The sequence below is a fragment of the Saccoglossus kowalevskii genome, chromosome 17 (genome assembly GCF_978046115.1).
Source record: "Saccoglossus kowalevskii chromosome 17, keSacKowa6.1, whole genome shotgun sequence".
In the NCBI taxonomy this organism is placed as follows: Eukaryota; Metazoa; Hemichordata; class Enteropneusta; family Harrimaniidae; genus Saccoglossus; species Saccoglossus kowalevskii.
The window spans coordinates 19,940,736-19,956,528 of record NC_140657.1 but is presented as its reverse complement, the minus strand read 5'-3'; the positions used below and the strand labels follow the sequence as shown (position 1 = coordinate 19,956,528).

General features: G+C 33.6%; 1 protein-coding gene across 4 annotated transcripts in view; it reads left to right on the top strand.

The window, feature by feature from the left end:
- LOC100377872 (serine/threonine-protein kinase N2-like) overlaps positions 1 to 15,793 on the top strand; it is a 67,435-nt gene that overhangs the window by 39,117 nt on the left and 12,525 nt on the right. For 3 of the 4 annotated variants that reach the window (XM_006816415.3, XM_085492519.1, XM_085492521.1), the window contains exons 3-10: positions 3,202 to 3,507; positions 5,508 to 5,671; positions 9,470 to 9,607; positions 11,466 to 11,691; positions 12,411 to 12,520; positions 13,238 to 13,381; positions 13,932 to 14,007; positions 14,752 to 15,032. In XM_006816415.3, coding sequence (XP_006816478.1) covers positions 3,202 to 3,507; positions 5,508 to 5,671; positions 9,470 to 9,607; positions 11,466 to 11,691; positions 12,411 to 12,520; positions 13,238 to 13,381; positions 13,932 to 14,007; positions 14,752 to 15,032 — 1,445 coding nt within the window. The remainder of the gene's footprint in view (positions 1 to 3,201; positions 3,508 to 5,507; positions 5,672 to 9,469; positions 9,608 to 11,465; positions 11,692 to 12,410; positions 12,521 to 13,237; positions 13,382 to 13,931; positions 14,008 to 14,751; positions 15,033 to 15,793) is intronic. The other variant, XM_085492520.1, reaches the window with a different exon arrangement.

The following is a 15,793-nucleotide window of genomic DNA, read 5'->3' as shown; positions in this document are numbered from 1 at the left end:
TTGGAGGGTGAGTTCAGCAGTAGAGACACCTCAGAGAAATCAAACCCTACCCCAACAGTCAGTGCCGCCGAGACTTTCTATGAGCACAAGTTTTCCCGCTATGCCGATTGCAGCTGAGCAACAGCCACAAAGATTACCTGTTGCATCATCACCGCGTTCTAAGAAAATTCGGTCCAGCTCTGAAGAATTAATTCTGGTGCAGATTGAGAAGGAATTACTCACAGTCGAGAAGCGTCGACTCGAAATTGAAGAGCGCAAAATGAAATTGGACGAAGAGAGACTAGAAATTGAGAAACAAAAAGTCCAACTTTTAGAAAAAAAGATTAAATTGTACGAATCCGGAGTGATATGTCCAAGAAAATAACTCCATTACTGTAACAGTGTAATTGGAGTATGAGGCATATAATCACCCCTTCAGTCGATAAAAAACAACTCGTACTTATTATCAGTAAAACATTGAGTCCATCAGACTATTTTTGTGTGGGCCAAACTTGTTTTGATTGATAAAGTCTGGCTGAGTCTGCAAATTAGCATATTCGTACTCCATATAGTCCCAAATATGGAAATGAGCAGAATGTGAAGCAGGTGACAGTTATTTTGAAAAAGAGTTGACAAAATTGTGGTTTAATTTAACAAAGCCAATATACTGTGAAAATGAGTACGAACACTACATATATCATCAGACTTGTTCACTGATTAGAACACTCTCCATTTTTGGAGTATGAACTGACTTTAAATTTGTACTAAATATTGTCTACAATATTGTCTACAATATGGTTGTTGTAGGTACTTGTACTTACTTTTCATATTACCGCAGGAACATCTTGTTGAAAAATACGGCTCAGTAATTCCTTGCCTTGTCATATCATGTACACAAAGCCAAGAATTTTTTGCCACATTTTCACTGCTCAAAATGGTGTGTATTTGTTCACGTTTTCAATTATTTTTACTTAATTCAATCCTAATTTTAGACAAAACAGACCAAATCTGACATTGCTTCTAGATTTTGCTTAAACAAAATTGAAATTTTCATGAACAGTTTCTGTGGAAAAAAAAGCAGACTATAAATGGAACTATTTTTTGCATTTTGCCTGAGGTTGGCTTTGGTGCCTAGAGGATTAAGGAAACAAAAATTACTGAAAAACTGTTTGCAGTTATGAATCTGTGTCCAATATGATCAAAATTATTCTGTTATTATAAAATGAGGAATTGGAATCAACTAGTGGCTCCACTATTTCCACTCGGTCCCTCCCATGTTGTAAATAATTTCTATTCCAATTTATGTAAATTTGTTGTATTCATAGGAAATAAATTACTTTCTACACTGAACTTTAAAATAGGATCATTATTTCATATCCACACTTTTCCCGAATGCCAACAACTAGAAAAACTCCTTGCTCCTTCAAAGCAAACCATTTTGATATTATAAAGAAACTACATGTGTATTGAAAAACTATTTCCACCTTTCACAGAATAAAGCAGGATACTTTTTTCAAAACTTTTGATCAAGACTTGAATCCAATGAAAAATTAGGTTTATTTGGACCAAAATTAACAAAAAAATTATAGAAAAATAAATTAAAAATTGTAAAATGTTGCAAACAATTTATGGTAATAAAAATTATAGCATTCAAAGAAGTTAAAAAGTTTACTTCGTTGATGCTGACTTGTATGATTTTGCTAAAACAGTTCTAAAACTTTCTCAAATCGTTATCATAAATATTAATGAAAAGGGAAGATATAATTAAACAAATAAAAGTTCATTGTATGTTAGAGCCTTGTATATTTCACATACATGCATGTACATTTGTGTATGTAGCGGGAAAACATCTTCTATGGAAAATAGATGTATCCATATGCAGATTAGCCATTCTTGATTGTTTAGCTTGGATAAGATGAATTTTGAAAGTAGGTCAGTTCTAGTCCATCCCATTGCTGGCCTCATTGTATCACAGACTGACTGCCTTATGTAGTCTGTGAACCTTGATTCAATCAGGTGAAATATCTGGTTTAGCAGTCTGGATAAAACGTTTGTCTGTTGCATATGTTCATTTGACACTTGGGCTTGCAAGTAACTTTGATATTTAATGACATGTTGTTGCTAAGTTATTGTAGTAGTTGAGCTTCAAGTTTCCTAATTGCCTTGAGTTGCAACAAAAAGGTGTGGAAGGGAGGGGAGGGGGGGGGTGATTTTGAACCGGTTTGTCTCAGCTTTCACGCCACTTCATGTGTGTGTGAATGAAAGGAAACATGTTTTCCATGTTTTATATACCATAACGTTTCATTGACTTTCAGAGGTAATTTCAATACCATATTTTCTCTATTAGTATTGTATTCACTTTTGTAAATGACAAAAATAAATAAAGCATATGATCATAATAATATCATTACCGGTAAATAAGATCGATAATTATGAAGTACCCCGGTACTGCGTAAACATGACCTTGGTGTGTTACAGTGGTTAGGGTGTCAGCTTTGCATACAAAAATGTTGTGGGTTTGATTCCTGGTCGATTGCTCTCTTAATAGTGTACAAGTATGTGTACTTTCTGTCCAGACCATAGAGTATGTGGAATTGAGAGAACAGCTGGAGGATCGTGATGGTAAAGACTGTGTACTGTTCTTGTTTACAGTGCATGTTTGCATCTTTATCTTAGTTGATTTTCGCAGGGTGATTTTTTTTTTCTTTCTCATACATGTATGATGTAAAGACCCTGTAAGAGTTGGGACTCCAGATCTGTAATTGAGTTCTTTGCTTGTTGATCTGTTTGATGAATAAATTGAAATTACAGATTCATGGCAGTGACAGCAAAATATTCATTTCAGGATACCAAAACTACTTTCATGCTTGCTCAGTCTTAATAGGATTTGTTAGTTTAATTCTAATGGTTGGCATTCAGATCGCTATGGCAACTCAATGAAGGTGGGAGAATGATGTCATCATGTTAGAGATGACATTAGCTAGGCTTGGTTTGCTCCATGCATGTAAAAAATAACACAGGAATCTCGGAAAAGAAAAGCAGGTTGACAAAAGCTTTCTTTCAAAAACGAGTTCTGTGGGAGCTTTTGCATCTACTCTGTTAGTTCAAATAATAAATAAATACATAAATTAAATAATCTTTGAAATATTGTTACTCTAGATTGTAATCTTCAGCATTTTAGCATGATGACTGTATCAACAACATTTCTCTCATCCTTTCCAGGTGAATCCGACGTTTTGTCGCCGGAAGGCAACGGAATGAAAGCTGATCCCATGGACCCTCTAAGCAGTAGATTAACTGCCTTGAAAAAACAGTTAACTATTGAAATGAAAGTTAAGCAAGGTGCCGAGAACATGTTACAAATGTATGCATCGGGCTCTTCCAAAGACCGCAAAATGTTCTCCGAGGCGCAGCAGATGTTTGAGGACAGTAAAATTAAAATAGAAATAATAAGGATGCAGATACTAAAAGGGGAACAAGCACTGTCGATGGGAGAGACGGCGGCAGCGGGGCAAGAGGATTCATCAGGTATGTTGACTATATTTCAGTTGCTTAATGTCATAAAACGTTATCGAATGTAATTAATTACTCACGAAGTCATTTCATTTGAACAAACGAATAAATAAACGAAAACTTATTTATTGATTTATAATGGTTGTGATATTAAAAGAGCTTTGTTATGAAAATCACTGAAAGTTGGGGTATGAAATTTCTCTATCGCTTATTATGCACATTGCCCGTATTTGCTGTTATAACGCGAAATAGCATTTTAGAGTTACGGTAATACATGTATTAGGTTTTATTTTAGCGTAATATAATCATGATTTATTTGTGCTATATTGTCCTGGATATCAGGAGAAATAATCAATTGTTTCATTAAATCATTATGGGTCAAGTTTGCATGTAATCATAGCAACCAGTAAAAAAAATCCTTCAGTAAGTCTTTAATTATTAATGCAGCAGTAAATAAGATGAGTGTCAACATGACCTTGGTAAATTGGTTGCTTGGTTTTACTCTGCAATGGAATTCTGGAATTTATTGATTGTATTGATGTTATGAGACAAATATGGGTGTAGGTGAAATCAAAAGATTCTCAGATGGGTGTTAATATACATGTATGTGCGGAATCGAATACTGGATTGGACAGTTATACTGCCCTCTATGTCTGTAATTGACACTGCTACCTATGTATTCAGTGATAACACTAGCCCAGTGGATCGGAATTTGTGTTATACAAATTTAGCTGTTGTTTCATTTTCAATGTTTGTAAAGTTAGTTTGACGTTAGACTTTATTAAAACTAATTTGCTTAAAGAATTGCCCACGTGCTCAACATCAATGATATTTTCAGCACATCCTTCCTTCCTTCCATAGTCTATACCCATTTGGCTATTCTTGGAGGCAGCTTTTTGATTGCGATGTGTTGAAATAATAAATGCAATTTTTGGGTTATATGCACTTCCATTATAGATGCGCTTCTAATAGAACAAATATGGTAGAATAAAAATATTCACTGATTCCCTATGCAAACATACAGTGTTTTCACCAGATTTAAGACATGACAATTTTGCCTCATGGTATATTTTTTTGTCCCAGGTTTTTTACTCTCATATTAAGACAAATTGTCTCACAATGTAAGAAAATACAAGTGACAATTCATACTTGTATGTTTAGGATGAAATTCAAAAATAATAAATATTTGAGTACACTGTCTCCACTATAACGGGAACAAAATAGTTTAGTTCCACATGGATGGGTAATTGTCTTATACTTTCTATTAAACTGATGGGACAATTTCCACCTCACGTATTTAATTCCTGGTGAGGACACTGAACATAATAAAGACAGACATACTGTAAAAGGATTAATTATTCACTAGGTTTTAATTTTGCTCATTTTGCTGACTGGAAAATGCGTTAAATTAAAACCTAGTGAATATGTAAAATTTAGCATGGAACACATTATCTAAATTATAAAACCATGAATTTAAAACCCACTGGATATGCCTGAAATAGTAAATCAGCAAAATTTAAACCCAGTGAAAATTAGTCATTTTACAGTACCATAATAGTCTATGTTTATCCATTGCAGAGAACATGCAGCACCTATAATGTGTGATTTGGTAATACACTGATAACAAAGTCGGCAAACAATGATTTGTATAGTTGTTCGAGGATAGGTTGTTCCTCGTAATATATACGTAGCAATTGGGTCATTAATTTTTTATTTTCGGTCAAAGTAAACGATTTCACATTTTAAATAATGCAGCCCGAGCAATGTAAGTTGATCTAGTAACTGGTAAAATACACTTCCTTCCTCCTTGAAATCAGTTAATCCTTTTAAAATAGCTTTAAGTTTAAATTCCACTGCCTTCCAGCTTACTGCTCATATTAGACGTAACTGACCATTTGAATATCTACAGAAGCACGCGGCCTCCCAAGTGCGCGATATTTTAAATCAACATCTTTAGTTGATATGAACTTCAAGAGGCTGCAGCGATTTTATCGTTATGTATTTCTGCATTGTAGGAGCTAAAAGACAGTCAACGGAAGTACCTCTTAATCCGTTGGAATTTAGGATTGAAGAATTGAGGCACCACATGAAGGTTGAAACGGCTGTAGTAGAAGGGTGCAAAAATGTTTTGAAAACATTGCAGCGAAATAAAATTCAAGATAAAAGAGCCCTCAATGAGGTAAGATCTAAGCATTCAACTATGGTAGATCAACGGTATCAGATTTACTAGATATTACCCCTAGTTTTTACGTAATAGTGCAGTGTTTTTTTTCAGTTCCCCCTTTTCATCACAAATTCACAAAAAAAGCTTTGTTTATAGTCTGCACTTTCCTTCAGAAGATTGGAACAAAAATAGCCGAATTTTTTGAGTAAAAACTGAAAATTGACCCAAATTTTGTCTGTTTGGCTCCAAAATTAGGGTTCATATTCCAGAAATATTGGAGACGATAAAGAAAAAATTGCAGAAAAATTTGGGCAAGAAAACCTGGTTATGGGCTTTGGATAATTAAAACATGAGTATAGCAAACATAATCTCAAATATAGTTTGTTATATTTATTTTCATCTTGTAAACTATTCTTTATGTGGGGGGGGGGGGTGTTTAAATTTTCTATGCCCATGTTTTTTATTCATCCACAGACCCTGTAGCATGGTTGTATTACCATACTTGAATTTTCAAAAAAGCAGTAAATATTCATATGTAAATTGGCCATGCATCACCTCATCAGGCCTCTTCATCACCAGACTTTCTTGCCCAAATTGTTCTACACTTTTTTAGTCCCCATTCGGACACGTTTTGACCTCCGTGTGTCCGTCCATGCGTGCGTCTGGACCTGTATCTTAGAAATGCCTGGACCAATTACAATCAAACTTCACACATACATCATATATGATATTATACATATGCACGTCAATTTGTTTCACAATCTGATTCAAGATGGCCGAATGGCAGCCATTTTTGTGCTGAAAAATCCTAAAAATCAAGCATTTCTCGGCTGTTTACAAATGAATTTTGTTCAACTTCGATATATACATTAGACATTATGGGACCTTGATGCAAATAATTTTTATTCAAAATGGCTGACTGGCGGCCATTTTGTTTCAATGAATGTGGTTCTCGTGCCATATCTCTGACTTGCTTTCACTGATTATGTTGAAATTTTAAATATTCATTATACATCATGTCATAGATGAACAGTCACATTGGTTTGACAATCCTATTCAAAATGGCCGAATGGTGGTCATTTTTGTGCTGAAAAATCATCAAATATCAAGCATTTCTGGCATTTATGGATGGATTTCGTTCAAACTTGGTACATACATTAGACATTACGGGTTCCTGATGCACGACATTTTTTTTTTCAGATTGGGTTTAAAATTGCTGACTGGTGGCCATTTTGTTTTAATGATTGGGCTTATCGAGCCTACTCTTAAATGCTTTGACTGATTATATTCAAATTTCATATTATCGTTATACATCATGTTATATATATACATGTATTCAAAATGGCTGATTTTGGAATGCTGTTCCAGAGCAATATCTCTCAATATGGACAAGTACTTGTTTGACGATCAGATACAAATGTCAATCATTTTCATGTTAAAAAATATTAATCATATTCCTGACATGGTTATATTCCAGTTATATTACTATAACAAAACTATATATCTTAAATTTAATAACTAACGGGGACTGTGCCATGCTTGGCTTGTTCTCAAATTCTTCAATATTTCTGGAAATGAACTCTAATTTTGGGGCCAATAAACAAAATTTTAGTAAATTTTCAGTGTTAATTGGCCAGCAATAAGTACAGGCATCGACTGTTTTATAAGCACATTAATAGTTAATGTTTTGACAGTGTTAGTTTGGTTGGAAGTTATTTACTCAATCTCACATTGATCTATGGCATTTAGGTATGTGTGTAATTAGGATTTTTGGGTCAGAAATAATTTCATGAAATGAAATGATAGTAATCAAATTACAACTCTATTATACTTTGCAATACTGCTGTCTTAACCTAATAGATGCCCAGTGTGACTATGATGTTACATCTCATGACTTTTGTGAGATAACCCTGGATGAATTTTTATTGATTATTCTATTTTGGAATACATTTTTTTAAACAAATTTCACAAAGTTGAACGAGTAACTAGTAATTTGGTTGCAGATTATATTCAAATTTGAACATACATTTTAAGTGAACAAGCAGAAACCAAAGAGAAAAAAAGGGCATTAGTTTACATTGGTTTTAAAGATGCTAATATCCTTGCATGGTTCACAGGAGTTATGACATCATGAATGTAAAGTAGTAAAATTGTAGGCCTCGAGAGCGAGACACGACATCCCGGTTAATTGGTAATTGCCTTTTCTATTGTTGTGAGTAAATTGGACAATTTAACCTGTCTCACGCTTTGTCATTATTGACAATTTTGACGTAGTAGAAGTGACTGTCTTTGAAAAATCGTTATGCGAGAAAAATGCGTGAAAGGAAATACGAATGATGAGTAGATTGGTGATGATGATTTTGAAACGTATCTGATTGTAAAACTAGTCAAATATTTCCTGGCATTTGTGACTGACGGAGCATGTGTAACGGAAGCTGATCTGTTCGCATGAACAGTCGCTGACATTTTAATGAAGTTGGGTATGAGTGAATTAAAAACCTATCAACAACAACTGAACACATATCTAGTAAAGAAATAAATAAATATGAGTAAGCAAGGCCATTATGTCTTAGATTAAGTTGTGGGGATATAGTGGTTACCAGTGTCTGTCTGTCTATCTGTACATAGTTATATTTTGAAAGACTATTGCTGATATAACATTCACAGTGTTATATTGAAGACATTGTACAATAGATTTGATCAACACATTTAATGACCCTATATGGTCATGTGACCTCATTAAAAATGCATAAATGTCATATCTGGAACTCTATTTCAGAAAATAGACATGCACACAGATCTGATCAACGTATTTAATGGTCATGTGATCTCATTAAAAATGCATAATTGTCATATCTGGAACACTATTTCCGATGATGGACATTCGCACAGATCTGATCAACATATTTAATGACCCTATATGGTCATGTGACCTCATTAAAAATGCATAAATGTCACTTGTGGAATAGTATTGGAGATATAGATGTTCAGTCAATGTAAAAAAAAAAATGCCGGTGATTTTTGTTAAATATACTTGTGTGTGCCCCACTTAGTTAAGAAAGTGTAGATGTGAACAAAAGTGTAGATGTGAACAAAAGTGTAGATGTGAACAAAAGTATACATGTGAACAAAAGTGTACATGTGAACAAAAGTGTACATGTGAACAAAAGTGTACATGTGAATAAAAGTATACATGTGAACAATGTTGTCACTGTTTTCTTGGCATTCTCATAAAACGGTTCGCTAACAAAAATAAAACAGTCTGAAAATACAGGAAACGCTTGACTGCATTGGTAAATAAAATATCATGTTAGCAACGTAAATCACTAATGCTAGTCCATGTACAGAGTTTTTGATCTGACTTCCCCTTGCTCCAATTATTAGGATTGTGGTTATTATTGTCACTATGGAATGGCTGTATGTCAACATACAAAAACTGGAGCATATTAATGCAATTCAGTTTGCCTCTAGGTGGCGCTGGTGTTTGGTGTTGGCATGTTCTCCTTACACCTGGGAGGTTGTGGTTCACCTGTTCATTCAGCAGTTTAAATCTGAGTACAGTCTGCCCTGCCTGTTAGGTCTGGGAGACTGATTTGCACACATGCACTCACCATTAGCACCATAAATTAAAAAAAACAACAAAAAAAACAAATCACCTCCATTTGTTATTTATAATAATGCAGTCTGGAGTTCATACGACATAGATTTTTTCATTTCCATATTAGCAGTACTAAAACTCACATTTTCTACAATTATGTAGAGAAGGAATTCATTGTATTTATTTATTTGTTTGTTTGTTGTGTTGTTTTACAGGCGCAAAATAAACTTTCAGAATCTAGTCAGAAATTAGACGTTTTGAGGCTGTCATTAGAAAGGCGGATAGACGAATTAATGCCGGGTTCTCCAAGAATAGACGAACTCCGAGATGAATTAACGATAGGTAATATGCAGGTAAGTTTTGAAGATATTTAGTTTCATGCTACTGTGCAATTATGCTTTTGAGATACAGAAACACTTTTTACAGATTAAACCCACTTAATTATATCCATATTTTTTTGAAAATGTTGAGCAAAATCTGTGGAAAATGTCCATTCGGTACAAAATTAATAAATTATAGAAAAATATAAAAAAAGTGTGGAAATTCTTGGCCCTAAAATTTGTTGTTAGGAAAACTGATGGCATTCAAAAGGATTAAAAGTGTCTTTTTTTCTCTGTATCGTAATTTTCATTTTCGTCTACAACTACATCTGCATCATTACATAATTTTATGGAAATTATATTCAAATCTTAACAATGGAATGTCAGATCAGTCGTTAACTTATCTTAACACATTGTCTTTTGTCTGACTATATTTGGAAAAATTACAATTATAAAATCTTTGATAATTTCTCAGTTCACCCATCTTTTTATGTCTCTACCATCTCCTGGTGATGAGTTCTTTAAGAAATATGAAAATATTGTTTTCCCGTTTATTTGGGGTGGGAGGAGAGACTTTGTTAAACGAAATGTACTGTACAAGTCATATGAGAAGGATGGTGTTAAACTTACTAATTTAAGAGCATTCAATAAAGCTTTGAAAGTAGCTTGGATTCCGCGTATTTACCATAATGATACCTTTTGTAGTAAAATATTTAAATACTTTCTCTCCGACTTTGGTGGTGCTCTGGTTTACTTCGCTAAGCTGGGTAAACCAGACCTACTTAAGGTCGACCCTTTTCGATCAAGTTTTTTAAAAGATATAATTTCAGCATGGTTGCATTATAATTATACGAGTGCAAGTAACATAGAAAATATACTTCAAGAACTAATGTGGAATAATTCTAATATTTTTATTGACAACACGACTGTTGCCTGGAAACGTTTTATACAACACGGTATAATATTTATTAATGATCTTTTAAATGCAGACTGTACATTTTACACGTTTCAAGATTTGGTATCAAACTACGGGAATATATGTACTCAATTTGAATATCGACAGTTATTATCAGCAATTCCATCTATTTGGAAGCGCAGTATTGTTGAATCTAACATGTCAAAACTAATGGTTTGTATGCCAAACATGCATAACACTATCTGGCTGTCAGGAACTAAGGTTAATAAAAATATTTATCTTTGGTATTGCCATGAGGAATTTCCTGATTTAACCCCCTCAGTTATACAGCAATATTGGCTGGACATTTTGAACACCCCTTTACCTTGGAAAAATATTTATCTTACTCCATTTTCTATTACTACCAATGCCAAATTACGCTATTTTCAATATAAAATTAATATGAAAATATTGCCTTCAAATAAGTTGTTGTGCTTGTGGGGCTTAATTGACCCCCCCCCCTGTGTTCTTTTTGTGGAGAAGTTGAGGAAGACTACTTTCATTTATTTTGGGACTGTAGATATGTATTTGTATTTTGGACATCAGTCAATGAATGGTTTTCTTTCATTACAGGTGATACCTTGACGTTAAGTGCAGTCACATGTATTTTGGGGGATGTATACAATGCTATACCATTACATAATACTATGTTATTATTGACACGTTATTATATATTTAAATGTAAAATTGTTGGGACAAAACCAGACATTGGTGGTTTTAGATCATATATCAAATTAATTTACCATACAGAGAAGAAAGTCGCAATTATAGAAAACAGACAGGGAAGTCACAATAAAAAATGGGGAGAATTCATTGATTATTTTGAAGCATAAGTTTGTATTTGTGTAGTAACATGTATTGTATTTGTGTATTGTATCTTTATTTTGTTAAGCATATTAATAAAAAAAAAAAACATTGTCTTTTCATCTGTCACAGGTTCGTACACCGTATAGTTCAGTTCCTAAACCAGCTGCATTAACTGGTCGCTTGGAAGTACGTGTAATGGGATGTCAGGACCTTTTAGAAACCGTTCCCGGCCGAACAAAAGGTCAATCTTATCACCCTGCTGCCAGTCCAAACGAAGGCAAAAGTTTACTAAAGCCTAAAACAAGTTTACGAAATAGTAGCAAATCATACAGTATAAAACAAGAGGATATCTCAAGTGAGTCTTTTATAACTTTTTCACTTTTACTCAGTGTATGATATTGTCATACATGCGCTGTCACTAGTTGGCAGGAAACCGATCAGTCATACTTGTAGATAAAATAATGACGTTCTTCGCTGCTGTTGTTAATTAAACAAGCATTTATGTGTTCCTGTTAATAAAACAATGTACAGGTATAATGTTGTCAGAGCAGATCACAGGCTACTATTGATCAGTGAGAGATATTCCAAATTAGACACTCACATGTTGGTTGGTGAAAATGTAAACAAATGCAGTCTGTCTGACAGCCTATATTATTCTGAAAGCTTAACATTTATTTTGCCTGTGAGTCAAAATCAAAGCTTCGCTACATTTATCGGATCCTTTGGGCTTTTGTTACTCGCCGACTAGGTAGATTTTGTTTGTTTGTACTGCTTTTGTTTTATAATCACTTTTCTCATTTACATAAACTTTGCACTGGTGCTGCACAACAAATGTGGTTTAATAAAACCATCTTTGAATCATTTGCCAGAAAATCTATATATATATATATATATATATATATATATATATAATTCAATGCTTTGATGTTTCCCTAAGTTTTTTTTCAGTTATTTGCAAGAAACATGACTTGTATAACAGTAATTTATGATATAAAGTACATTTTTTTCAGTGGAAGATTATATCTAATTTTCTGGATAACAATAACATATACATTTTTGTTCATTTTTTTGCAGCGGAAATTAGTGCTGTTTTAAAATTAGATAATATTCAAGTTGGTCAGACGTCATGGAAACCAATTAGCAATCAATCTTGGGATCAAAGATTTAGTGTCGAGCTTGAAAAGGTGAAATATTTAATATTATTCAATATTTCTGATAATGAACCTTAATTTTAGAGCCAACAGATGAAATTTGAGCTAATTTTCAGTTTTTACTAAAGAAAAATTGGCTATTCTAACTAAAATTTGGCAATCTCTCCATTTCTGAATTTTAGTACAATTGAGATCTGTGTACAACAAACGTATTATCAAAACTTTTGTAAAATATATCCATTGCTCAATTTAACAAATCTTTAATGAGTCTGACTCTTTTGATATGCTAAACAAGATCTAAAATTGTACTGTATTGTCACTTTTAATAGGAAACAAAATAACTACTGTAAAATGGTTAATTATTCACTGGGTTTTAATTTCGCTTATTTCGCTGACTGGAAAATGCGCTAAATTAAAACCCAGTGAATATGTAAAATTTAGCATAGAACTCATTACCTAAATGATAAAACCGTGAATTTAAAACCCACTGAATATGCCTGAAATGGTAAATCAGCGAAAATTAAACCCAATGAAAATTAGTCATTTTACACCAACATTCACACACTGCTGAAATGCAATAACCAAACACCAAGTATGAGTATTATAAACCAATTTGCTTTTTACCCATTTTGAAATTTAAATATAATACCGAACATTGACAGAAATATTTAAAATTTAACAAATTTTTATTTTTTGACTCTTTTCCATCACCTGTATTCCTTTCTAAATTTTGTTTTCTCTCTTAAACAGTCAAGAGAATTAGAAATAGCTGTGTATTGGAGAGACTGGCGCTCACTATGTGCATTAAAGTATCTTAGGTTGGAAGATTTCTTAGACAACCAGAGGCATGGAATGTGTCTTGCAATGGAACCACAAGGAATGCTTTTTGTTGAGGTATGTGCATGTTTCCTGTAATTGTTGTTTGAGGTGCCATAAAATAAATAAATTTTTTGGTCAAAAATTACACAGAAATGGGTAAAATGATGCGAAAAATTATGGCATTAAATTGAATTCTCTGTTAAAGGAAATATTTATTATTAAAGGATGGTGGTCATTGTGTGTTTGAATTTCATGTAAACGAACAATGTATTTTACATGCGTTGTGTACATCGCTATGAGTCCCATATCGATCAGAACGTGGTGCGACAACCAGCGTCCTTTAAAATGATAACATGTTATGGCCCATGTTTATCATCAAACCGACGAACTCTGCTCCTTTGTATTGTTGAAAGGTCGTTAAATATACAATTTGAATAGTTTGTCTGTCAGATGCAATTTTAGTCTTTTTTTTCCACTTAGAAATAGATTTGACATGAGTACCTAGTAGAGTAATGCAGTTGTTGTAAATTATTAATATTGCTAGAAAGCTGTACATTAAAATTAATGAACAACCAAAGTGTTTCTGTTAACCATTTTGTTTCTGTCTGTTTCGTTCATTTTCTAGATAACATTCCTTAATCCTACAATAGAACGAAAACCGAAGCTCCAAAGACAAAGAAAAATATTTCCAAAACACAAAGGTGAGACTAAATGTTGGTTTCACAGGTATAGTGTGTGAGTGAGTATTGTAGTCGTTTGTTAGGCCAGAGTCATGTCTATGTCAAAGTATGTCATTTGATTGTTAGGCCAGGGTCATGTCTATGTTAAAGTATGTCATTTGATATGTTAGGCCAGGGTTATGTCTATGTTAAAGTATATCATTTGATTATGTTAGGCCAGGGTCATGTCAATGTCAAAGTATGTCATTTGATTATGTTAGGCCAGGGTCATGTCTATGTCATAGTATGTCATTTGATTTGTTAGGCCGGGGTCATGTCTATGTCAAAGTATGTCATTTGATTTGTTAGGCCAGGGTTATGTCCATGTCAAAGTATATCATTTGATTATGTTAGGCCAGGATCATGTCTATGTTAAAGTATGTCATTTGATTTGTTAGGCCAGGGTCATGTCTATGTCAAAGTATGTCATTTGATTATGTTAGGCCAGGGTCATGTCTGTGTCATAGTATGTCATTTGATTTGTTAGGCCAGGGTCATGTCTATGTTAAAGTATGTCATTTGATTTGTTAGGCCAGGGTTATGTCTATGTCAAAGAATGTCATTTGATTTTTGATAGACCAGGCTCATGTCTATGCAACTTTTTACCATAAGCAGATCTATTTTCATGTCTCTGCAAATTATTTATTTTGAATATTAGTTTTCATGTGCGTATTAATTTTAAACATTGGGAAATGTAGAGATGTAAATCTATCATTTTATTCATAGGTAAAAACTTTCTCAGAGCGGGCCAGATGAATATCAATGTAGCAACGTGGGGTAGACTTATGAAAAGGGCCATTCCTTCTCATTCCTGTTCATCACCTACAACACTTAGTCCCCATAGCCAAGCAAGTTCACAGCCTCCCCCACTGCCAAAATCACGTCCACCAACCGTAGTACAGAAACTAGACTTTACTGAAGACTCCATGGGAGATCTGCCAAAAAGACACGATGATGTTGTACTTGAGGATCTTGAGCAGCCACTGGTCACAGAGAATGAGGTAGAGGTATGGTAAACTTAATGGATTAATATCAGACTTGACCGTTACCTGTATCAAGAACTAGGGAGCAAAGGCACAATGATTGACTCGCTTGTTTTCATGATTCAGTTGTCAAATGACGTTGGTTATGCGAATTACTTGATCGGTCGGTTGAATGATTCAGTTTATCAATTAAATGACTTGATTGATCAATTAAATGACTTGATTGATCGATTGTCTTTGTTTTATATTTATGAATGATTCATTTATGAAATGCCTCAATAATAATGTACTAAGCTGTGAAACAAGATATTATTTCAAAAACTAGTTTTAATAATTAATTAACATTTTATCAACAAAGCTATAGGGAGCTATTTCAAACCGTAAATGTCTGTTTTGTCAATGTCCTCCTCGATATATATCTTGCTGGGTCATCACAGCATCTTCAAATTTTTGTATAAAGTCACAGTCGTGTTCGTTGATGGCACTATACTAGTCATTATGTATATATTGGATGGACGCAGTTAACCATAGACCTATTTGTGCGTTAAAACCTAAAAATGCAAAAACTGGACTAATGAAAACAAGCAAATAACTGTGGTACCCTAACTTGTTTCTATGGAAACAATGACTTTGGCAGCCATTTTGAATTGAACATTGACACTCGGTACTGAGGTCTGTGATTCAAAAATTGTTTATTTCTTTGAACTTTCAAATAGGAAGCCGCTAGGAATATTACTCAACAATGTTGAATAGTTATAGTGGTATTCAAGATGTTCAACCAAAAC